This window comes from Equus quagga, chromosome 8 (genome assembly GCF_021613505.1).
Source record: "Equus quagga isolate Etosha38 chromosome 8, UCLA_HA_Equagga_1.0, whole genome shotgun sequence".
NCBI lineage: Eukaryota > Metazoa > Chordata > Mammalia > Perissodactyla > Equidae > Equus > Equus quagga.
This window is the reverse complement of record NC_060274.1, coordinates 66,674,018-66,700,189: the sequence shown is the minus strand read 5'-3', so window position 1 is coordinate 66,700,189 and position 26,172 is coordinate 66,674,018. Positions and strand designations below refer to the sequence as shown.

General features: G+C 43.6%; 1 protein-coding gene across 9 annotated transcripts in view; it reads left to right on the top strand.

Moving 5' to 3' along the window:
• ICA1 (islet cell autoantigen 1) overlaps positions 1 to 25,696 on the top strand; it is a 141,329-nt gene extending 115,633 nt beyond the window's left edge. For 7 of the 9 annotated variants that reach the window (XM_046670311.1, XM_046670317.1, XM_046670314.1 and 4 more), the window contains 6 exons: positions 893 to 945; positions 3,663 to 3,725; positions 3,838 to 3,870; positions 12,855 to 13,124; positions 23,130 to 23,219; positions 25,438 to 25,696. In XM_046670311.1, the coding sequence (XP_046526267.1) occupies positions 893 to 945; positions 3,663 to 3,725; positions 3,838 to 3,870; positions 12,855 to 13,124; positions 23,130 to 23,219; positions 25,438 to 25,559 (631 nt within the window). In that variant the 3' untranslated portion in view covers positions 25,560 to 25,696. The remainder of the gene's footprint in view (positions 1 to 892; positions 946 to 3,662; positions 3,726 to 3,837; positions 3,871 to 12,854; positions 13,125 to 23,129; positions 23,220 to 25,437) is intronic. The other 2 variants (XM_046670319.1, XM_046670318.1) reach the window with 1 other exon arrangement.
• Positions 25,697 to 26,172: the final 476 nt, after the last annotated feature.

Below are 26,172 nucleotides of genomic sequence, written 5' to 3'. Positions count from 1 at the left end.
TCCATGTAATCAATGTAGGCATTTCCTCATTGTTCAAATGCTGGAAGCGAGGCTCAGAGAGGTGAAGGAGGTGAAGGGTCTGTCCACAGCCCCTGGAGTGGTCAGAGGAAGAGCCTGGAGTGAGTCCCTGCACCTTGTTTTTGTCATACACGTTAATGCCATCACAATAAAGCATTAGCCTTTACTCAGAAGGGCACTACCTAAGGTTATCTTGATTGGTTTTAATTAATTTCAGATTTGTCCGTTATTTTAGGACTTCTTTTAAAAAACTCAAAAAGTATAACCTAGTAACTATTTAAAATGACAGTGAAAATTTAATGAGAATTTGGTTCAGAAATAGCAGGTAAGGGTGAACCATGTAGGAAGGAGGTTCAGAGGCAGCAGCTGAGTCTCAGGGCACTGATGTGTCTCTGCCGTGATCTTACAAGGTAGGGTAGGGGTTGAGTGGGCAACAGTCTGCCTCGATTTGGGGATGATCCTGCTTTCAGCCTTATGGAGTTTAGCTGACCTCCTGAGGTGTCCTCGCCTGTAACACCAAGAACCAGAATAAACTCCTGCTTGCCCATTGATTTTTTTACTATGTTTTTAAAAGTGATAACTTGAAGTATCTGTCTTAGTTATACCTAACTGCCCACCTAGATATTCACAGAATACATGTCTTACGATGAACCAAAATTCAGATGCGAAGATGCTGCTAACCAGCCTGGGAACAAGAGAGAGCCAGCAAATTTATTTCTTCTTCAGAAAATGTGTACCATGTAAATTACTGTACATTCGCCTTTCATGTGTGTGTGTGTGAGTGCGGTAATGGATATTGTACAGAAAATCTGGCTGTATCATAAATGTAACATTTTCAGAACTAGATTACTAAGTGTTTTTTTTTAATTTCAAGGTTAATTTCATTAGAGGATGAAAACCAGCACAAGGAATCCTCTAGTTTTAAGAGTAAGTATGGATTTTTATTTAAAATTACTTCTGAAATACTACTGCTCAGCTGCCAACTCATTGTCTTTATCTGACAAAGTCCTCCTAGGCCTTTCTGCTTTTCCAATTGAGACAAGTCTATATTAATTTGCTTCTTATTGTTTCAGTTTTAAATTTTCAAATATCAATGATGTCGACCCTATGGCATTGTTGAGAGAGGCTGTATATTTTGAACCAGAAAATAGCATCATTAGTTGCTTAAGCAGCAGCCCTTCAGAGGAACATCCACAACTGAGACTTGACAGAGAGCCGTTTCTTTTACAACAGATGATAACATTTCTCCTATTACCAGTACTAGGTCTAACTGCCATTTGGGCTGTAGAGAGAGTTTTAATACGATTACGTGATTACATCAAGTGAGTTTGATTTTCATTGTGTTGTGAGGTGGGTATTGGTCGTTGTTGGGAACAGATGGAAAGAGCTCGGACACTCCTCTTCCAGGTGATTCCTGGGCCTGCTCTGTAATGAGTGACACCAGATCCCTCGGGTGCATTGACTGTTATGTGGTCAGAAAAGGAATCAGAGTGTTGGTAGATGAACAGTTGCTGTGAAGGGCTTGTCAGCTATTCCTGTCTCCTGCCATTACTGTCAGTTCTTTCATTGGTTCTTCTCAGAAAGGGGAGGCACACTGTGGTAGAACTAAGGTGATGTGATCCTGAGCCCTTCACTGGGACTCAATCCTTAGAGATGCAGGGGACAGTTTTATAGGTGATATGAAGAGAACTCTAGTTACCCCAACCCTCTGTTCAGCCTGGCCCTCCCGAGGACATAGCTGCCTCTGCCCTGCTTCGCCTTTGCTACGGCTGCCTTGCTGGGAGATGGGAGAAGGCAAAGTAGATCCTGGCACTTCCACTCTCTTCCATCCTTTTCCTCCACCCTCTCTCTTCCTTCCTACTTTTCCAACCACTTGCTTCACCTACCTTATTCTAATGCTTTACTGCTTCATTTGCTTTTCTCCCATCTGCCATTCAACAGAAAAACAGAAAAAAACTCTCATTTTTTACCTCTTGAGCTTGACTTCATGTCATCTGTTCGCGCATGTACGCCTGCACTTACGTACTTGTTCCTTTGTTCAACAGATGTGTATTGAGTGCCGCCTCTGTGGCGGGCACAGCACTGGGCTCTGGGCATACAGTGGTACACCAGACATATTCACACCATTCCAGGATGGGGCTTAGAGTCAAAAGCGGTGGTCTAATAATTATACAAGTAATTGGGCAACTCCAACTTTGGTGAGAGCTACAAGAGCTATGGGCATGTGTGATGGGGAGACCCACTGTTTGAGAGGACCAGGGAGGTAGCTAAGTCAAGTGCTACTGCAAGACCTGTCAAAGCAAAAGAAACAGGCTGAGCAAAGACTGGGAGCCAAGGAGGACCAGGAGGAGGCCAGAAGAACAGTGTTCTAGAGTGTGGGGAAAGGAACAAGTGGCAGAAGGCAGAGAGGCGGGCTGGCCTGATCTCGTTGGCCATGTCAGAGCTCTCCGACTGTATTAATCCATACCCTCCAGCCTCAGTATCCCTTGGGTGCTGACAGCGTGAATCGTGTTGTGGGAATCTAGGTGATTGAACAGGAAAATTTTAGTTTTGTGGGAAAATGTAAACTCCAGTTTATTATATTTGTATTTGAGTTTTACATATCAATATAAATCGTATATTTATAATGTGACAATACAGGGGGATCAAATTGTCTTTTTGTTTATGTAGTATCTTCACTTGCTTGCGGTATTTGCATAATATTTTGAGAGTGTAAATGTTGACCGCCTTGTTTTATATATATATATATGGAATCGAATCCATGTTAATGAAATATCCTCTTTTATTCTGTGACCTGCAGAAAGTCTAATGTACATATGCGCAAACCAAGTTTTAAGTCTGTTCTGTTGTGTGTATGTGTAAACACACACACATTATTGTTTAGAGCAGTTTTTGGCTCATAGCAAAATTGGGCAGAAGGTACAGAGATTTCCCATATACCCCCTACTCCCACACATGCATAACCACCCTCATTATCAACATCCCCTATCAGGGTATTACATTTGTTACAATCGATGAAGCTACATTGACACGTATCACTCAAATTCAATAGTTTATATTAGGGTTTACCCTTGGTGTTGTGCAGTCTATGTGTGTGGACAAATGTATAATGACATGTACCCCCCTTACAGCATCAGACAGAATAGTTTCACTGCCCTAGAAATCCTCTGTGGCTTCACCTATTCATCTCTCCCTCCTCCCAAACCTCTGATCTTCTTACTGTCTCCAAAGTTCCAGAATGTCATAGAGTTGGAATCATGCTGTATGTAGCCTTTACAGATTGGCTTCTTTCACTCAGAAATCTGCCCTTTTATTTCAGCCGGGCCCACATGGCTAAGGTTCATTAGCACCATCTAGTAAGAGTCACTTACTTAAGTCACACACTTGTCCATGAAAGGAGAATTGCTAGATCACTGTCATATAGTTTTCTACCAAACAAAGGAATGCTTCAGGGCTGTTGGCTCAGCGTTCATTGAGAGCCAACAGCTTGAGTAAAACGTAATCTGAGGACCCCTGCTTCCACATGAGTGCGTTTGTGGATACAATTTCTTCCTGAGGCTGTGTATTTACCTTACACTGCAATAGTATATGAACACACACCATTCTACATTGGTGATAACCAAATGTACATGTTATATTTGCAGCTGAAGATGGAAAAAGTGTTTTCTCCGCCTTAGACAAAAGCTCTACACATAAAGCATGCTCAGGTAATCTAGATTAATGAAAACAACTCAATTTTAATAACTGGATTCAAACTCCTTACAAAATGAAACTGACTCATAATTTTGTTTTCTTTCTCCTCTTCTGATGGACCTGTAGGTGAACTATTAGACATGAAACCCGAGGAAGGTGGTAAGATTTATGCATTTCTTTGGGGTTATAATTTTTTAAATTTTTTTAATGCTGTTTTACATGCAGGAAAATGTAATGTTTATCTTTTGAATAGCTTTGCATTCCCAAGCAAATTTTTTTTAGGTGACTGTCATTTGTCTTTATAAATGACTTTAAGTATGCCCAAACACAAATTAGTGTGTGTGGATCTGTCATCTTTAGTATAATTACATAATGTTCCAACTACTAAGGCTAAAAGTTACTATGTCAAAGCTTATATGCCTACATGTAGAAAAAACATGGCTTTCAGAGTCAGACAGACCTGAATGTGAATACTGGTTCTACCATAGCTGATCTATATGGGCTTAAGTAATTTGCTTCCTACTTAAATGCTTTCAACCTCTGTTGTTCTCAGTTGTAAAATGGAACCAAAAGCAACAGTCTTGCTGGGTTGTGAGGATTGGAGATCGTTTATGTAAAGGGTCTTTCAGGGTCTCTGACACAGGGACACTCTCCAGATTGTAAGCAGTTGAGATAGTAGGACTAGACATGTTGTCCTGGTGGTATACTGTGCTGCATCTCCATTGAACCTTAGTTAAATGCAGAGGGAGAGTTTGCCTGGCAAGGTCCCACACCCAAGTTCACCAGATCTAAAATCATTTACTAAATAACCCCCCAAAGAGAATGCAGAACCCTGGATTTGGAAGAGACATGCATAGGCTTAAGTGATCCCAAGAAATTGAGTGTTTTCAGCCTAGCCGTGGCCTTTGTTCTCCATCCTACCAAGGGTTTCCTTCTAATGATTTTACCATGAGTCCAAAATACCCCGGAGATTCCAAGCCAAACTCGAGAGCACCCCTTGCCTTGGTGGCTGGCACACAGTCTTCTCTGGTCTTACAAGTTTCTTACAGGACCAGAAATGGGCCAAGATCATCCTGAAGGCCCCAGTTAACAAGGGCCGATGATTTTCTCCACTCAGTCTGAGCTTACTTTGGATTTAATTCGCAAAGTGTGAAGGAAGAAAGTCTGAAAATTGAGGACATTGGTTAAAATTTTTTCAAAATTGGAAAGGCAACAGGACTCTGGCATTAAGTTTCCAAGACTTAGGAATATAAACTTGAGGGCAAAAACTTCCTTTCCTTATTAATTTCTCATTCAAGGCAACACACTGTGCGATATTTCATGAATGTCCATGTGTATTTTATCAGAATGACTACTTATTTGTAAATGTTGAAATCACACCAGGTTATAAAAAGTAAAATGCAAATAGTTAATGCAGATTGCCATTACATAGCCTCCCTTTTCATAGAAATGTTTTCCCCTTGGCTTAAGGATAGAATATTTTGATGAAATAAAGGGGTTTTTTTTTACAAATATTAATTTTTTGGAGGAGACTGAAGTCTTACAAAGGTGAGATAAAGACAATACCATAACAAGCAATAGGTACCCACCACCTAGTTTTTAGCAAGTCTTAACTTTTAACAAATTATTTAGAATCATCTATATGCTTCAACTTATTTTAATAAGAAGATTATTTCTCCTATTCCCAACCTGTTGTTTATGTAATTTGCTTTTTGCTTTTATTATTTCCTATTTAATTTCATTATTTTAATAAAAAATTTTTGAATAGGTGGTCTATTCACATTGGTGCAAAAAACAAAATGATAATAAACACATATATAGTAAAAAAAACTCTCACTCCCATTCCTGCTCCCCACTCACCTCTCTAGTCCAAAATTCCCATCCGCTGGTGTATCTTTCCAGCATTTCTTTACATAGACACAAGCAAATATGAGTCTACATATATATATATATATATATATATATATATATATTTACTCCTCCTTACAAAAAAAATTCTCAGTTTTGGATTTTGACTTTAAGTTGGTAGTAATGATACAACAGTAACCCAGCAGTCCTGCATTTCTTCACAGAATTATCAGAAATGCTACTGCCTGAGAGGCCTGTTTACTTTCATAAGCTTCCTCCAAAGCATGTGCCACAATGCATCAGAATAAGATTGATATCTTCCTCCTTATTTAAAACAACTTTTATACCTCATTGGCTTATAGTTACAATCTTTGTCTTGTGGAAAGCAGCTCATATCCTTTTTTTGAGCACTCAGTTTAATTCTAAAGATAGACGAATATGCTCTTCCCCAAAATGTGGACTTGTTCTCAGGCAGAAAAATTGATGTGCACATTTTCTCAGTTAAATACAGTGTCATATAATTTCTCCTTTCCCTTTATCACCGCCACCCACAAAGCCCTTCTCAAGGCCTGAGCTCTGCTTTCTCACTATCCACCTCTTCTGCGTTGCATCAGCTTAAAAATTAACATGGCCATGAGTATAAAAATATTCTCTCAGTGCACAGAGAACTCTGGTGACTGGAGAAAAGAACACTCATTAATTAGTTGACTTCAAAATGTGTGCCCTTCAGAAAACTGCCTGAAGGCCCCAATCCTGAATTAAAACACTGATTACAATATGCAAGACATTAAACAATCAAGAAATAAAAATTGCTTAATCCAGGGATGGCTGCCTTTATAGGACTTGGGGCTGTCAGCTCTGGCACCCTGCTGTTTGGGGGCCGATGCACTCCCAGTGGTAATTCTCTTAGACGTGTATGTGGTATAATGTTATCAAAAAGCAGACGGCTGATGATAACAGCAAGGAGACAGTTCTCCAGGAGCCATTGCCCAGAAAGTCACTGTGATTCAGTGTCATAATGAAATGTGTTTTCTCCTGCTAAATAGATAACGTAAGGGAAAACCAATATTTGACCAGTTTATAAAAATGTTTTAAGTAAAAAAGAAACTGAGTGACGTTTTGAGATGCCTGAAAGTAGCTCTGAAATCACCTTATGACCACATGTGACAGTCTTGACCTCAATTCACAAGTTATAACGTGTAGAAATCTTTGTGTTCCTCAAAATTGGGCCAAAAAAATAGCTGTGAGATAACTGAACAGAAAGTAGTGGTATAAAGCAGAAAAGAAATGAATCCAGCTCCCCTAAATCTCACAATTTATGCTTCTCCAAAACATCCCTCTCTAGGACAAGACAAACTGAACCAATTTGTTAAAATTGTTATTGTCCATATTATAATTAAAATGTTTGTCTCCTGCTACTTCCCCGGTCACTGCTTCCAAACTTGTGATTCAAAATCCTGCCAACCATGAGAGCGACTGAGAAGCTCGTTCAGTAGCTCCCATGGGTCTGGGTGAGAACCTTTAACCCATAGCAATAATAGATATTTCTGTCTGCACCCAGTTTCTCCCAGTCACTCAGAAGTGTCTCCTGCAGTTCTCCACAGATAGCCAGCTGACCAGGGATCTGATTGCTTCCTCACGCGCAGTGTGGCAAAGGCTAAGCTCATTATCTTTCCTTAAACTTTCCTTTCTCTCTGTCTCCCTCAGCCTCCTAGGGTGAACTGCTGGCTCTGGTCCTTTCATGAAATAAGGGTGCACTTTTAAAACCAAATACTGTCCTTACTTGATCACCATGTCAGCAGTTTTCTGTGTAGACTTACCCCCGCCCCAGGTGTCAGGTTTTTCAGTAAAATTGCTTGCTTGTTAATATCTAATGCTAAAATGGAGGAGCAGGCTTGTGGATCATCAAAAACTATTTTTTCAGTGCCTACTCAGGGTCTAGCACTGTTGGGGGTTTTTTGGGGGATGGGTTGGTTTTTTTTGTTTTATGTTTGGGGTATGTGTGTGTGTGTCCCAGAGAGTGGGCAGGGGTGGATTTTCCCCCATCTGTTCCTATTATTATCTATATCTTTTTCACCATAAGGGAGTGTTTAGAAACAGTATTCTTGAATTCCAAACAAGTGCACTTTGTTACCAGAGACTTTTATAATGAAGAATATTTCTCTTGCTAGACATTTCTGGAAGGTAGTTTCCTACCCATCTTTCCTCCCATACTCTCTTTTGGGTGATGTGAGGATAGTGTTGGTGTTTGGGGTTTTTCATGTATGTTGCAAGTGTGTGGCCTTTACAATTAGTCATAATGTTGAGAGTGGGGACCAGAGAGAAAACCAGAGAAACAGAGTCTTCCTGTTTCACACACAGATGAAGGTAACTTCTGTGACATTTATCTGTTTGTTTTCCTGTGCTCTCGTTTTTGGTCTATGTAGTTATGTTTCCATCTTCTGTGTTCCTAATTTATGCTGAGGTCATGAAATTCAGTATGATTTCAAAAATATTACCTGAGTGGGCTATCACCAGTTTCCCACGTTAGCTTTCTGACGCCCACACTCTGGCTGAACTGAAGAGAGCTTCCTCTGTATGTCAGTTTTCAGTCGTTGAAAACTCATTGGGTCAGAATCATTGCTCATTGGTTCATGGTCAGTTTTCCTAGGGACTGCTTTCCCAGGGGCATAGGGTTTTTGGTTTTGAACCTTGGGCAGTGCAGAGCAAACATGCTGAGTTGGTCTGCCATCTCGGCCAGTCTGCCATGGGGCCTGCAGCCAAGAGCTTTGCCTAGCTGCGAGTGGAACCATCTGACCTTAGAAACCCTCAGAACTTTACAGAAGCTTAAATATTAGTTTACATATGAGACCCTTAATAGGTTCTGAAGTGAAAGCAGCGTGTTGCACTGAGAAAACGTCTTGACCTGTGAGCCAGGGGTCCCAAGCCAGATAATCTGTAACTAATAAATGATATGACCTTGGGTGAGTTATCTAGCCCAAGTGTCTTTTTCCTGCTCTGTAAAATGAGTTAGAGGAGATGATCTCGAAGATCCCTTTCAGCTGAGTATGATTCTTCTCTTGGAGCATCTCATTGGGAGAAAAGAGCAGGTTCCCAGATGAGAAGGCAGGAAAGCACGTTTGAGAAATGGCGAGCAGAGGAGTTTTGCCTAATTGTAGGCTTCCCCAAAGACACTGTGGGTGAGTTTCTGAAAGGGCTGCATCAGAGCTTGACTGTAGAGGTCCTGAGGATCACTAGGAGGAGGGTTACTTAGTAGCCAGAGGGAGCCCTTGAAGGCTCCGAGTAAGGGAGCAGTAATCTCACAGCTGACCTGAGCAAAGGTGTACAGCAGGAGGGTGCCTTTCATGGATCGCCAGCAGACTCACCAATGGGAAAACCCTAAAGGGCCCCCAAGTTGGAAATTGTCATCAGAGTTCAAGAAAGCACTTGGAATAGGAGCTGGAGATTTGAGAATCTTCCCAAGTGAGACAGAACCATGAGAATAAATAAGATCTTCTATAGAAAATGTAGGGAAAAGAGATATGATGGCTTAGGAGTAAACCTTAAGGGCAAGAAGGAAGAGGCAGCAGGGAAAGTATTGTCAAGGAGAGAAGAGGACATCCAGAGAGCCACTTCATGGGGACTCTCAGGAGTTGACTGCATTTCCAGAGTGGGTAACAGTGCAACGTGCTCTAAAAGTTGAAGCTTGAGAAAAGGGGGTTGGAATCGGCCATGAGGATCTCACTGATAACCTTCAAGAGGGCCACTTCAGTGTAGGGTGGGGCCAGGAACTTGATTACAGGCAGGCTAAAAAAGAGTGGTGGCAAAGTATAGTGTGTAGCTGTAGAAGGAGGAAGAAACCAGAACAGTAAGTTGCAGGAGGGTGTCGGGGGAGACAGCAATATCAAGTGAAGATTGACTGTTGTTGGGATGTGCGCACATCTTCTGAGGTCAGGGAGCAGAAGCTTTGGTGAGAGCAGAGCAGGCTCCTGAAGGGGACGGGGGGGCGATAGAGAGAGCTGATCTTAGAAAAGCAGAGGGAACGCATGAAGGGTCATGGAGTGGGAGGCTGAGAGGTGAGAACTTGAGTCCATGATGTCTGTTGGCCTTTATTTTTGTAGTAACATCTGTGGTTGGGTTATCTGATATGAAGGTAAACATGGAGACTGGAGAGCTTATGTCTCTGTGTGTGTCCCCATTTTCTCACAGTGGAGTTGAATTACTTCCAAAGAAAACGATAACATGATTCTTAAGAACAACTGACGAGAGTTATCTTTCAAGTCTCGACTTGTCTGGTTACAGACCTAAACCTGTCCTTTTCTACTCGTAATTAAGTTTTTCTTGCAAGTTATGTATAGTAATTTCAAGCATCTTAATTATCAGGGCAATAATTGGGAGGTTCCCCTGTTTTCTGGTTCAAGTCAGTGCCAGTTTCATTGCTTTCAGCTAAGTAATAAGTTCTCTTAAAAGAGAAGATGTCCACTTTGCAGCCTGACTTAACTGTTAAGTAACCAGGGCACTAAGTAATAGGCCTAATTCAATGGGAGACCACAGACTAAATCTCTATTCAGAACTAGCTCTAGATAATATCCTCCTCACCATGGGTAATTTTCTCATTTCTGTCACTAAGTTTGAGTTTGATAGAATACAATATTAGTCAGAAATCTTTTGGTTGGAAGTAATGGAAACCTTCTCTAAATAGTTTAGCTTTAAAATTAAAAAAAGAAAAGAAAAGAATGTATTGGGTATTGGTCCATGTAACTGGCGTCACACAGTGGTGGAATGGCTTCAAGCAAGACTGAATCCAAGGGCTTAGACAGTGTTGTCAGGATTCTCTCCCCAATTCTTGATGCTGTTTCCCTTCATATTTGGCTCCATCATCACTGGGAGCCTCAAAACTTCATCTTTAGAACTTGGAATCCCAAAGAAAGACAGCTCTTTCTTCCAGCTTCCATATACCAAACTCAGGGAAGCCTCTGGCATATGCCCACAGCCAAGGTCACAAATCCACCTGGGATGAGGGCTGGTGAGGCATCTTAAATGGTGTCTCACCAGGATCACACAGAGAAGGTGTCTCTCCAAAGGGGAAACTGAAGAAGAGAAGGGAAAGGATGCGAAGATAGCAAAACCCACAGAACTCAACTCTAAATATCATTGCACAAAGCCTAAACAGGAAAAACAAAGATAGAGCTCTTCCAGTCTGTGGTTATTTTTGCAAGACTCAAAGTTCATTATTTGTTGTTGCTAATGTTAGTTCATGATCTTTCCTGAATTGACATCTAGATGAAAGCATCGAAGCCCCCCCAACCCAGGGTTTGACTTAGTGGAGGGCTGTAAAGTGTCCCCAGGAGGAACACACATAATTTCCAATGCTCATTTAACATCTTCTGTTCCTCTAGAGTCTACACATTGATTTATTGAATTGGTTCCCATAAAACGGGTTTGGTTCAGTGATCATCCGGTTTCAGTCAGGCCAGAGAGTAAACCATGAGAATAGCGTTGGGCCTTCCAGTCTCAACTGAAAGTAGGAAGTACAGAGATTTGTGAAGTTAATATATGTGAAAAGGGTGATGCTGAGAGAGATTAAGGGGTCAGGGAGGATGCGTAGATGCATGTTGATGGACACACCCTGTCACAGCCAAGGTTCCTGCCTTTGTTCACAGAGATGGGCTGTCTCCCCTCACCGGCCCTGCGGTTCCCACCATGCACAGGGCTAGGTGTTTCCTGCACTACCCTGTCACTACAGAGCTGTCTCAGAAGCCTGCTTAATAAAATGCCATTTTCCCCATCTCTTCACCACCACGCCTACAGTCTATGTCTCGGTGCAAATTCTCTGATAACACAAACAATAAGAATGCTTAAATTAGACAGTTGTCTGATTAAAGTGATATTTTGCCCCTATTTTTAAACCTCAGCGATATGAGATGACTGGACTCCTCCCCTCCGTGATTGATAGCCAGTCTGCTCAGCACATCAAAAATCCCCTCCATCTGTAGATCTTTATATAAAATGTGGTTACAGATCAATAGAGCCAACCAAAAAGCTTTATTTTTTTTTTAAAAGAAGGTTTCATTTGCTAATTATCTCATATATCTGAGGAAAACCTGTTCATCTCACTTAATATGACAATATCAGAATTGCAATATAGCTCAGAGAAGATATAAATCATGATTGTTCCTTCTCTTCATGACTCACAACAAAAATGTTTGCAGTTTCCAAGTGGCAATTAGATACAACAAAGTCACAGTTAATAAAACTGTCAGTTCTTGGTTTCAAAAATATGTAGAAAACTCAATGAAACGTCTTGCTATGGGATTTCTGATAGCAATTCCCCATTCTGCTTGTATTCACTCATCAGTATTGTGTCAGTGTTCGTATCATGAGAAGGGATCCCTTCTTTAAAGTCTTCCTTCTGAACAGGCAATGAGGTTTGGTCTATTTCTTTCACTCTTCCTGACAATACTCCAGAGTGGGCATTATTAATATTATAATTTTATAGATGAAAAAAATAGGGCCAGAGGGGTTAAGGGTCTTGCTGAAGTCACGCAGCATATAAAGGATGGTCCAGGGGCTCACACTCTGGTCTGGTGCTCATTCCAACCCTCCAGAGCTGTGTCTCTGGCCTATGAAGCTCATCTTCTAGGTGGTCCTGTGAGTTGCGCTGTTTTCCCCTCATTCTTTCACTGCTGCCCTGTGGCAAACCAGACCCACCTTTTTTTTGCTTCGTGCAGCTGGGCTGCAGCAAAAGAGAAAGGAAGCAAGGATGCCTTTCTTGGTCATTGCAGGACTTCCTGACATCCTCTGCCCCCCTCCCCTTCCCGGGCCAGTCAGGGCCTGGAGTGGGTCCTCTCCCCATCCTGGATGGCAAGGCAGCCTGCCACATGGCATGGTGGCTGTGGATTTAGGGCTTGTTGTGTGGGGAGATTCAGGAACCTATACAAACAAGGAACTAAGATCTCCAACCTGCCTTCAATCCTGGCTTTGCTTCATATCTGAGAAATGTTTTGGTGGTAAATTTGCTTTTACGTTAAGGAAAAACCAAAACCCTAGAGTTTTTTTGGAAACTATTTCAGTGCAATTCTAATAATGTTCAGCAACTGAACTGGCCTTGAAGAAAGGAGGATAAGGGAGAAGGGAACTAGGAATTTAATTCTCAAATTTCTTGAAAGGCTATAATGGGATTAACTTATTTTTTGATTAGCTTTTTCTTAAATCTAGCTGTCTCCCCAGTCTGTCCCATCCCAAACCCCACTGCATTGATTCCCGAGGGCCTGGGCCCTTGGTGGTGATGTGTTTTGTGCTGTTACTTTGACCAGCTTGCCTGGGCCCAATGGCAGGGACTTTGGAAGCCGAAGGTGCTGACAAAGATGACCTGCTGCTGTTGAGCGAGATCTTCCATGCGTCCTCCCTGGAAGAGGGCGAGTTCAGTGAAGAGTGGGCTGCTGTGTTTGGAGACGGCCGGCTGAAGGAGCCAGCGCCCACTGTGGGCCCAGGAGAGCCAGACACCAAGCCCCAGGCAGCCTCAGGATTCCTTCCTTCGCAGCTTTTAGACCAAAATATGAAAGACTTACAGGCCTCGCTACACGGTATGTACTATGGGGATTAAAAAGGGGCTTTTTTTGTTTCTTCATTCTTTGCGTTTTTAATCCCATAGGCCTATTTCTTCCTTCTTTGTCATTTTTTTGATATTTTCTGATTTTTATTTTATGTCCAGTGTCTTTTTTGTTTTTTGGGGGTTTTTTTTGTATTTTTCTGTTCTATCCAGTGACTTTTTAGCTGAAATCTCAGAATCCCATTCTAGCTTTAAGATATGTTGCAGGGTTTAAAATCTATTCCTTATAATTTTCTCCCAATGTTAACATTTCCTATTAATAAAAGGTTAGAGAGGTTGTTCTCAATCTTATTGTCTTATTTTGATTTTAGACTTTTTCATGGCATCCTTGAGAGGATTGCCTTCATAGTCATGGACCTGGTGGCTTGGCCATCACTGCCTGGCCGTTGCCCTAGCTGCTTCTCCCATATACTCACAAGGCAACGTTCTCCGCATTCCCATAGACATGCCCTCTTTCTGAGTGCCAACTGACATTACACTGGGCTTCTTAACTCTTTCCATGCTATCTTTCTCTTGCTCTCTCTCTATCCTGGCCCCTCCCTACCCTGACTATGCCCTCAGCTCAGCTGTTCCTATTCTGCTTGATCCACATGGCTCAACCGTCCCATGCGTCTCGGCCACAGCAGAAACTGAGTTTCCACACTGATCAAAATGGTCAGCAACATTGGTAAAGGTTCAGGGCACACCGAGGCTCTCGGGCAGCCCACATGCTGGTTGAGAATTGCTGGCATGGAGAGCGTGTTGATTTAGAGAACAAAAACTAAAACTCAGGTTGAAATCTAAATTTTTAAGTTTTGAGTTTCTAAACAAACAGACCTTGGGAAGGAAACAATTTTCTAGTATTTCAATACTTTTTCCCTCCTTTCATGTCCCTTTTATTGAAATTCTCAAATTGTTTTGGTTTTTCCATGAATTTAGGCTATCTCCTTAATAAACACCATGTTTATCTGGCACTTAGAGCTGAGAACAAACAGCAGTGCTGGAATCATTAAATAATTATGGGCTATTAAAAAAAACCTCAGGTCTTTGTTGATGAGATCATGGACAAAGCAAGAGTTGGTGGGCAAGACCAAAAAAAAGTCTTCCTTCTTTTTTATGAACTACATGATTCCTTTTGTTTTCCTTTGTGAGTCCTGTCTTATAGCCATCTCATTTATTTTCAGTAAGGAAGTTAGAGATAGGAAGGATAAATAAAATTTATAAATACTTCTCCACCCTGAGTTTCACCCCTGGGTTTCACCATCTCTTTCACCGAGCCCCAGATGAGCAATGCTGCCATGACTTGAGTTTCACCCCCACCCACCTGTGGTGGAGGTGCTAACGAGCCGTGGGAGAGTTGGAAGGCAGGAGCCAGGATCCACAATGCAGATCTTGGGGCTGCTGGAGACTCTCCAGCTCTCCTGCCGGATGAATTCCACTTGGGCCCCAGCTTTGGAGACACCAGGGCCCCTGCTGCCAACAGGGAACAGTGGTGGCATGCTCCTACTTAGCAGGGGTGGCCCAGGGCTATTGGCTTGTGAGAGCTCCACACTGACAACCCAGAAGTCTGAGCCCCACACCCTCTTCCTGAGCATGCAGAGTGAGAAGATCTCAGCTCAGGGCCCAAGGCAAGGTCCCCAGAACTAAGCCTGAGAGCTATGACATGAGCAGTGGCCATGGGCTTTGCACATCAGCCTTGCCCCAACTCCAAGAGAAGGGCACAAGGCCACACGGGTCTAAGGAGGAAGGTGTTCTGACAGTCAGAGAAGAAATGCAAGCTCCTACTGTGCAAAGAGAATGAGGTCCTGCAAAGGGAGACCATTTATTTCTCAGAAAAACAAAATGTCACTTGAGGTTGCCATCCTACTAGCACTTGAGCAAGTTTCTCATTCATTCAACAAATGTTTATGGGGTCCTCCTGGGCTCCAGGCACTGAAGATTCATCTGAGAACACAGACACTTCTTCCTTCCTGGAGCTCACATTCGAATGAGAGGAGATAATGAACAATTAGCATAATAAAGAAGCACATCACAAAGTAGGTGCAAGAAAGTGACCAATGTTACAGGGAAAGGAAAAGGGAGAGCCAGGGCTAGAGTGTTGGGGGGATGGCAGGGTAGGTCAGGCTGCAGAACTAAATAGGATTCATATTGAAAAGAGATCTGAGCTGCAGGAGGTGAGAGAATTAGCCACGTGGAGATTGGGGCAGAGGGAGCCCCTGTGCCAGTGCCTAAGGGAGGTCATGGGTGGCATGGCCGGGGGTCTGCAGGAAGAGCACTGTGGTTGGAGCGAGGGGGACAGGTGTTCAGAGAGGAGCAGAAGCTGGACCACACGGGCCTCGGAGCCTTTGGAAGAACTTGGGCCCTTTTTCAGCCCAAGTGAAATTGGGAACCATCACAGCATCCTGGTCTAAGGATGGACATGATCTGAAACACCTTTTAAAAGGATCATTCTGGTTGCTAAAAGTTTCCTTTCTTCTGCTGGGGTCCTATCAAGATCAAGGTTAAAGGAGTTACTTTGTAACCTGAGTGAGCCTGTTTCCTTCGCATGTCAACAGTCACCAATTGAATGTCTATGGAACTCAAACTGACAGAAAAAAAAAGTGGAAGCTAAGTGTTTGAAAGAGGAAGCCCATTCAGCTTCCCACACCCACGATCTCGCGCTCTCACAGCTCCCCCCTGGTGCTGCCCCCTGACTCAGGGAACCTTTGAAACTACATGGTACAAATAAAGGCCAGGCTCCCTGTTCGATGATGGATCGTATAATCCACTCACAACCACATCCTATGCTTTTGTCAGGACTCTCCCCACCCCCCTGAAAGAGAGGAAAAGATGAATGTTGGCTCCACATATTTTTTCCATTGCATCCATTGTCTAGAAAATCCATCTATTTACATGAATTGCAAAAGCATCTAAATAGCTATTGAACTTTTGACACCTTGTATTGAAACTGCTTCCCCAAGTTATCCAGTTCATCTCAAAAATGAAATTAAGCCACTGAAATAAGTACTCAGACTACCTTGGCTCAATGAGACACACTGTGGTATGAAGTCAGGGTTTTATTCTGCAAACTCCCTTCCCCTCACTTGTTCTTCAACAATAGGTCAAACCACTCAAATTCTCTGGGCCTTTGCCTTCTCATCTGTAATATGAGGTGTTAGACTCACCAATCGATCAGGAGAGACCCATGTCATCCAAAGGAGCACCTTCTACCTCTCCACAAGTGTCAGCTGCCTATCCCTCGGTTAACCTCCACTCAGAGATGCTGAGGTCTAAAGTTGTGTGATTCTGTGGATCCCCCATTTGTAGCTGGTAAAATAATAATAACTGGTACTCCATAGGGCACATGCTATGTGCCAAGCACCGTCCTGTGTGCTTTTTATGTATATTAACTGACTTCATCCTCACCACCCCCTCCCCAGGCAGGTGCTGCCATCCTCTCCATTTTATAGCCCAGAACACTGAGGAGGAGAGTCGCTAAGTAGTTTGCCCGAGATCCTACATGTGGTAGGAGGCAGGCCAGATTGTGACACTGAGCCGTCTGATCCGGAATCTATGCCTTCCACCATTCCGTTTGTCTCTGATGGCAACGTGCTTGCCCTACAGCTCCCTTCAGCCTTCTCCTGGGATGCTCCCAGAGAAGCAGGACTTGTAATGGCTAGCCTGGCCCTGGGCACACACAGGGACAGGAATAACTGGGTTGTCATGGAGGAGGAACGTGGGTGTGAGGAGGCAGCCTCCCTGTCAACAACAAAAGTTGGATGATATTCCAGAATAGAATATTTACTTATTTATTTATTTTTTGGTGAGGAAGATTCACCCCGATCTAACATCTGTTGCCAGTCTTCTTCTTTTTTTTTTTGCTTGAGGAACATTTGCCCTGAGCTAATATCCATGCCAGACTTCCTCTATTTTCTATGTGGGATGCTGCCACAGCATGGCTGAGGAGTGGAGTAGGTCCACGCCCAGGATCCAAACCCACAAACCCAGGCTGCTGAAGCAGAGCGTGCAGAACTTTAACCACTCGGCCATGGGACCAGCCCCAGAACAGAATATTTGAAATTGAGATTGTCTACAAAATTTTTGCCTGTGCTAGCAGCCACCCACACATTCACTCCAGTGCACTCCTGCTCAGTCTCGCCACCCTATCCTAGCTGTCTGTGAGGGCCAGGTGGAGCTGTATCCTCAGGGTCGGAGTGTCAGGAGGGCTGAGGGGGTACTGCTCCAGGCTACGGCCACACCACCTCCACACTCCTCCACACGCCATTCTGCTCTCCTTCGCCCTCTCTCTCTCCCTCCCGCATCTCTTCAGTCTTCTCCCCTCATCTCCGCATTCTCCGCTGCCTCCCTCCCTCTCTACTTTGGCCTCGCTCCTCCCTCTGCTCCCCAGTGCTCTGGGAGAATAGAAAGGAAGGAGGATTTACTAAGACAACAATTATATCTTCCTCCCGACACCCCCTTCAAGCTCTAGGAGAGCAAAACAAAGGAACTTAATTTAGGACCGAGTTGTACTGAAAATTTGAAGAAGGCGTTAATTTTAGCTAGGATTTCTAAGTTTCTGAAGTTACCAGCATGATAGGGACTTGGGTTGCCTGGGTCATACAGTGACAAGAAAATTGTACCTTCCTGAGGCTTCCTGAAGTGAGTAGGGGGAGAGCCAGCCGGAGGGGCTGCCTGAGGGGGAGACCAGGCAAGGCTGTTAGGCCTCATTTGACATTCTTCTCAATTCTCCATCAACATCCAAAATTTAATTTAGAAATAGACGCTGATACTGAAAAGATTACCATCTGCTCAGTATAAATGCACCAGGGCATCTTTTTAATTTAGTATTCTGCAAACCAAACTTAGGAGTCTTGTTCCAGATTCTTACAGACATACAGCCCTGTGTTCCTTCCTTCCGGATATTCTTTTGTTTTACCCAGTTCCAGGGTGCTGTTACCATCTGGGTGGGTTTCCATTTAAGGCTGATGTAACGTCAAGCTTTGGATTTTCTCCAAGTCATCTTTCCTCAACCAGAGCTCACTTCTTGCTGTTCCTGGCTTAGCCTGGCTCCAGGTAACTGATATTTCAAATGGCATAATGTGAAAGAAAAGACTGTGTGGCCCATTTCAAGATAGTTTGAACACAGAACAGGCACTCTCAGCATGAGCCAATGGAATTGTTTGTTCCATCAAAGCAGCAGCACTTTCCATGCCTGCTGAGGAGCATCTGCAAGTCTTGGCTATCTGTAGAATTCAAGTGCCTCTGTGAATCCGTAGAAGGAACTTTGATGACCATCTATTCCACCCTCATTTTATAGATGAGGAAATCAAGGAATCCCAGAAAGGTCTCTTGACTTGCCATGTTGTTACGGTTTTATCTACCATTCACATAAGGTCAAAACTCCTCACCGTGGCTTACAAGGTCCTTTACGGCCTGACTCTGGTCTCATTGTTGCCCATATCTTTACTTAGCATGACTTAATGACTTTGTTCTGCTGGAGAACGATGTATTATGTTGGTAAGCTGGACTCCAGGCATAGTAAACTTCAGTGAGCCCAGCTCTACCCACCACTAGGCCTTGGCACATGCTCCCCCTCCCCTTAGAGCATGCCACGTACCTACACACCCATGATGCTTGCTTTACCTGGTTAACATCTCATCCTTCAGATCCTCAGCATTGATGTTCTTTAATCCAGGGAGCCTTCCTTGACTCCTTTCTCCCCCAAGAAGTCAGTGTTAGGTGTTTCTGCTCTCCATTCTCTTTACACCCAGTACTTAATCATTCCTCGTAGCTCACCTCATTGTAAAATTGATTTAATTTTCTGTCTCTTGCTTTCAGTTGTCATGGGCAGGGCCTGTGTTTGTGTTGCTCACCATCATATTTCCAGAACATGAATAGCTCAGTGCCTGGAATACAATAGATATTCAAAAAAAGACATTGGATGGATGGGTGGATGGCAAGAAGGGAGGGAGAGAGCAACTGACATTGAATCACTACATTAAAGAAAACAACCCTCAGACAATCTTAGGGGTTGATCCTCATGTCTGCTGAGCTATACGAAAATCCAGATTCGGCTTAGATTTATTGAGGGCCTCTCTGGCCTCTGTCCTCCCTGGTTTCACCTACAAGATTGTTTCATCCATCCAACAACGTAATGACACAGGAAGTTTTATCTACCATTTGCAGGTATGGAAAGAGGGGCTCCGAGTGGAGCAGGCTTGGCCACCATGGCTGTGGTGTTCCCACTTTCCCCTTCACTGCCAACCCCACCCCAGAGCACCTCAGACTTGATTGTCAATCCAGCCTGGACTTCTGCTCTCCCAGCTAGTGAAATGCCATTCATGGTAAAGTGCTACTCTGGATGGTGTTATTTTGGCTCCACTTGCGGCTCTAGCTGGCCAGTGTTATTTCTGGCTGATTTATATTTTCCCTTATGTAAGTAAAGGGGGAAGGATTGCGCCAATAAAATTTTATATGTGTTTCCTGCAAATGGGTAGCACAGTTGACATATCAAAGGAACAGAGGGCTAGGACAGTCATTTTGTTCACGGAGCTCTCAGCACTCTCCTGCCCCTACCCCCACCACCCTTCTCCTGACAAGTTACTCTGAGCTGGGGAGACAACCTCCCAGCCACCTCTTCATGTTAAAAATGCCTCAGCCAGCTAACACCAACTAAAGAAAAGTTGATGGCAATGACAGGAATATTAACAACACTAAGTTCTCTTCAAATAGCACTTTTTCCTGACAGAAGCCAAGACATTTGAAATTGGGCTTGGCATTCTGTCCATAATTAGCCTCATAGCACCCCTCCCCTAAAGAATTCCCAAAGAGATATGAAGGAGGGCGGAATTGCAGCTGAACTTAGTATTTTCTTTTTTTTAATGTACAGCGAGTGTCACAGCTGTACCATTTTGTCCCCTCACATACATATAGTTGGATTGTTAGACTTATGCCTAATAGCTGTTCTGAGGGGAGACTGACTTGGCAAACTGGCTGTGGTTTCTGCTTCACACTATGGGACAAAGGAATAATGATACCTGTGTCTTTGTGAAAATTGGGAGGTATACTGTCCCCATCATCTTAGTCTCCAAAGAGGGACTCATCCTCCTTCATGTCCTCTGCTGCAGAGAAGCTCCCAAATCCGTAGATTCTAGATGTTGCTTTTATGGTTCATGAGTGTTTAGGTGAGCAATACTCAAAAATTCATAGTTAGAAAAGAATCCAATTACAAGACAGTTATTGTCTTTATAAAGGAATCTGCCATTATAATCCTTTAAACGATAGGTTTGAAAATATGATTTGTTTTTCTGGTACTTTTAAAATATGACTTGATATACAGACACTTATTTGTAACTTTTCAGGAACGTGTCCATTACATAAAGTGAAGGGAGCTCCATTTTGACATGTGGATTTATTGTGCCTCCTTTAGGAATGTGTTCCATTTTATACTCTGAAAAATACAAGGCTTTGAACCTGCCTCTCTTTCCCAGTGTTCTCTGCAGCCATTTTTCAAAAGTGAATGTCGTGGATATTTTTGAAACGGGAAGAATGACCATGTTGAGCTCCCACTGTACCAAATAGCATACAGCAATCAATAGCAGTTAAAGCTGCAGGAGCTAGGGAGGCGGGTCCTGAAGCAGACCCCTCTGTTTCCCAGGAGGGCCTCTCTGCTTGTCCCAGCTCTGGCCTCAACCACGATGGCTGATCCTGATGGAGATGGTAACCCTGGCAGCCTCCCTGCAGACCATCTATGGCAGTGCTTCTGAGACTTACACTTGTGCGGCAATCCCTGAGGGTTTGTTAAGACAGTTTCCTGGGCTCCACCCCCAGGGATTCTGATTCATGTAGGTCAGCGTTGGCCATGAACTTGCATTTCTAACCAGCTCACAAGTGGTGCCCCTGCTGCTGGTGTGGGCACCACTCTTTGAGAACCACTGCTCTAAGAGAATGAGGCCAGGCTGCAGGGGCTGGTGGAAAGGTTGCATGGGTTCTGTTGAGCAAAAGCTGGTCTTGACTACACTTGGTGTCAGGGAGAGGATTGTAGGGGATAAGGTAAAATTTACCCACTTAGAGTCTACCTCTTTCAGCTTTATTTGGCACACAATGGAACTGCAATTTTGACTTTCCACATTTACCACTGTTTTATATGATTTCGGTTTAGAAGGAAAATGCTCGTGGGCCAATTTTCTAGGAACTAGGTAGGTTATGTTACTCCTGTATTACACCAAATACTGGTAATTTTTAAAAATTGCTTTATTGAACTATAATGTACATAGCACAAAATCCACCCATTGTAAGAGAACAGTTCAAGGATTTCTAATAAATGTATGTTGTGCAACCATCACCACAGTCCAGTCTTAGAACATTTCCATCATCCCAGAAAGTTCCCTCAAGATCGGTGCTTTTGTTTATGAATTATGTTAACTACACATTCAGGTACCCTTCCAATGGATAACAATACTTTTTAAAGCCCTCTGTATGTTTTCATTGTTTTAGACCCAATAAATAGGTTATAGGCCACCTGTTTCATTTGTCATTGGTTAGTCTTCTTAGAGAAGCTTGTATGCCACTTGCCTAAAATGAAAAAATTCAACCAGTGAGTATTGTGGCATCTACTGTGCCAACCGTTGCTTTGCCGTCTCTTAAAATAAGGCTTCATAAGTGCACTTCTCATGGTTTAAAAGAGTTCTTCAATAATATATCTTGATTCAGCACCCCTTGTGTGCCAGGAGGTGCACTAACAGACATAAAGGGGAATAATGCGTGGCTTTTGCCTTCAAGAGGCTCACACCTCTAGGAGATGAGACAAAAATTCAAGCTAATAAATATAGTATGATTCTAATTAAGTCCCTAATTACAAATCTTAGAATGTCAGGGTAAATAAACAGCATTAAATCTTATTGTTTTGTGGCATATACTGAGTGGCTTTCTTGCTCCAGAAACTGGTTTCACTACCCCAGCTGGCCTCTGTCATCCAAACATGATGTCATGAGGGCCTTATCAGAGGCAAAACCTTTTCTGTAGAAAACGTGTGACCAGAGCATGCCAATAAAAGGATACAGTTTTAACTATGATAGACCCGACAGTGATGCATCATCTGATGGTCTGCCTTTCACAGTGAGAATCAACAAGGAACTTAGTCCACAAACACCTACCTGAACTGCGTTAGGTATTTTGGAGCACATTGAAGAAGCAATTCCTGGTCTTATTGAGAAGACAGGACTTAACACATACAGAAAACAGGCGTGTAAAGAGGCATATGGTAAAGTTCTAAATTAGGTGTGAGTCATGCCAAAACATCCAGCACAGACGGGAAATGCTGTGGGGAACTAGGCTTGCTCCCTGCAAAGCAGGACTGCGGAATGCCTCTGAATCATTAGGGGCAGAGAGAGCACAGGGGCTTTACAGAATGTTGGGTTATACCAGCTAAACACCATTGTAGTGTACGGCAGGCAGCAAGTTAAGGGGGCTTCCTTCCCCCTCATATATTTGGCTTGGATTTCTGTTTATTTTTCTATATTAACTAAACTTCCTAATTTAAATCAACTGTGTAGAAAATAAATGAACTGAATCATATTAGAAGTAGAGAAGACCCGCAGTGTACTAGTTCTGTTGCTACATGTAATGGTGTTCACTTTTTAAAGTCTTCCCCATTTGTGACAGAAAAACAAGGCACTTGATTTCCTTGGAACGCTATTGATAATCTTTAGTGTGAACATGAAATGATGTTACTTGAGAAGAAAAATGGGCAAAGATGTATTAACCTTAGCAATTTCTCATTGCTTCTCAAAATCCAATCTTTTCCCTAGTTTTCAATACTTTTGAGTTGGGCATGATTATACCTATCTACTCTCCCTTAAAATGTGTTTCGGGTATGAGTAACGTGGGACAAGGGTCTGTCACACCACCCCCTTCCCTTTCTTTGGGGGCTACCGTGGTTGACAACCACGTGTGCCCAGCACAGGTGGGACAGTGTGACTGCTCTTCCCTCGATCTAACGAGCTCTGGTTTTGAACATTAGGCTGGTCAGAGAGCAATGTCAATCCTCCTCCTTCTCCATGGCCAGCACCAAAGGCAAGCAGTCCCAATGACAACAGCCCTGCAGTGAAAGGTAATACAGTGTTTTATCCCCCTGAAATGAAAGCCACCTTCCTTTCCACTGGCCTAACACTATTTTCTGTATTTCTTTACTAATTTCCATTTGAGCACTTAGGGTTGAAATGAGAGGCTATTCGGGTGCAGAGTTTTGCATGATCCTAAGTCTTACATCCTGACTTTTTTTCTGGCTTACTGTCCTAATTCATAATTCACTTTTTCAAATTTAATGAGGATGGATCAAATATATCTGTCTCCATGTGACTGGGTGCTCCCCAAGATTGGGTGGAAACAGCATGGGAGGAAAGACCTCTGAGGTTTGCTGTCTTTAGCTGAAAATACCATTGCCACCACCAAACAAGGCCTTTAATTAGTGCTCTTCACAAAGAGCCAGGTTTCTTAGTTGTCAAAAGAGGGCCTTTCAAGTTCATGAGATCTGTTCTCTTCTTGAGACAGGGCCCCAAAGGGAACATCTGCTCGACTGAAGATCTCATCTGTATTTGCAGCTCACGCTCTCTTCCTTTGGTCTTCACCCACTTTCCCCTTGTTGACCTCAGGAAGTTAGGGGAAGTGTCTATTATCATCAAAAAACATTCCCGTGATGTTCTTTTAGGGGGTGTGCGGATAGTTGCACCTGGTTTTCCCTCCAACAGAGGAGGTCTGGGGGATGTGAGGATTGCCCCAAAGTATAGTCACCTGGTTCCTCACAGCAGGGCCACACCCACTCTGAGGGCCTTCTAAGACCTTTGCACAAGTTGGGAGGAAGGGGAAATGAGCATGTAGCATATTTTCACTGGAGATACTTCTAAGATATCTTGATTTTCTCTATCCAGAATAGACAAATCCTCCTAAATCAGTCTTGCCTCATACAATTTCCTTGTGTGCCCTCCTACACGATTAAAGAAAGCTGACTTCCTTGTTTTTAGTTGTTTTTCCCCCACCCCAACCAACTATACTGAGATCTCTCAAGTCTCAGTTTATCACATCAAAATAAGCCAAGTGTTTTGAGGGCTAACTCCTCACAGAACTCAGTTAGTGTCACATGGTAATAACTTGCATGTTACTAACTAGTCCTGCTTGTAGTAACTTATCTCTGTAATAGATGCATTGTTATCTCATTATAAAGTGAAATATCTGCAACAGAGTTTGACAAAAAGCCAAAGGGAGGGCAATCAGAAGTACAAAGTGCTCAGTATACCGTCTTAACATTTCAGGGCCATTTTGTTGGGAAGACCAAAGGCCCTGTTTATGTTGGTGGATTCCCATCGCTCTAACATAACCACTCTTAGCAACTTGTCCTCCCAATATTCTTTGAGACTCTCTTAGGCAGATGGCAAGCACCTTCCTAGCTGCTCTCAGCTAGAAGGAGAACCTGTCAGAGAGACATATTCTTCATGCTTTTGATACTCCCACCTGTTGGAGATGGAAAAAAGCATGGGTCATCCAAGCCAGTGAACTTCGATGCTCATGTGGGATGATTTATATAAAGAGGCGCCTCCTACTTATTTAGGAATCACTTGCATCAGGCACTCTTTTGAAAATCTTCTCCTCATCTGGAAGATAATTTGGCTCTATTATAGTGGTAATCAGGAAGTCAGGGCAGGTGTTTCAGTGAAGGAGCAGCTGAGGGAAGTACTCCAGGGAGGCTGAAGGGTGAGGGGTGTGGGGTGTTTTAGAGCCCACGGGAGAAGGGAAGGCATGTGGAGGGCCTCCTTCCTCTGACAGGAGAGGGGTGAATGTGGTGACTTTTAACAAAGAGGAGAAGCCAGGCCTAGGTGCCAACCCCTTCTTGGAAGCCTGAAAAAAGTGGCCATGGTATTTCTGTTGTCCCAGCAGATATGACAAGATTCTTCCAGTGAACCCTGGAAGGCACCTTGCTTCCTCAGCCATTCAGTCTGACTTCTGAAATAACTATGGTATTTCTTGGTTGTGGTAGAGTGGCAGGGTCTGAGGCAACTCTCTGGGCTGTGGCCATCTGCTGGGGTGGGGGTGAGATGGGAGTTAACACGAGAGTTCATTCTTCACTGAGCTTTAGGCCGTGGTTTTGAAATTATACTCAGCCGACCAACGGGGGGACGTGGAATTCCCTAACTCGCTTTAGAGCCAGAGCATTATGGGGTTTGTCTGATTGAGCATCCTCCTTTTCCAGAGGAGCCTGGACCCTCCCGTGTGCAGGAGGGCAGAAGTGGGCACTTGGAAGGCGGGCGTGCTGATGCTTCTCCTTCTCTCCCCAGAGCCTGCCAAGGCTGCTTCGGACCTGACTGCCTGGTTCAGCCTCTTCGCTGACCTCGACCCATTATCAAATCCTGATGCTGTTGGGAAAACGGATAAAGAACATGAACTGCTCAATGCATGAATCTGCAGCCTCCGGGACGGAGCCCGTGCCACCCCTGAACAGCGCGCCGGGGGCTCGCGGTCGTCTGAAGTGATCAGTATGCTGTTTTACTGTTGACGTGCCATTTTAATAAAATGAAGGGTCAAAGGCCCTGTTTATATTGGTATAATTATTTACTCTTATTTGGTATAAAGGGTTTTAGTGTATTCTCTATGTGGACCTAAACAATACAGGCTTGTCGCGGAGTGGTTTCCAGGCCGGTGGCTCTCCTGCCAACACCCGCGTTGTGGCTGCTGCTGTGTCACTCGGCTGCCGTGAGATCCAAGTTCAGATCATAAACCTACTTTGTGTTAGGTTTAAATAACGTATCCTACAGCCTCAGAGGCAGCCAGAGGCTAATGAAACTTAAATGCCTCCTCTGTACCCCCTGCCTCTGTCCCCCTTTGAGGGGGGCTGCAGGAAAATGCCCCTTCCTGCCAACCCACCTTCCAGGGAGCTCTGGACGAAGGTTTGGCCAACCAAAGACACTGTCCCCCAGCCCTTGCCCGGTGGACTGTGTTCTCTCACAGGCAGAAGAGCTTGGCTGTCTCTGCTTCACGAACCTTTCTATGGAAAGCAGCCATGTCTGCAGATA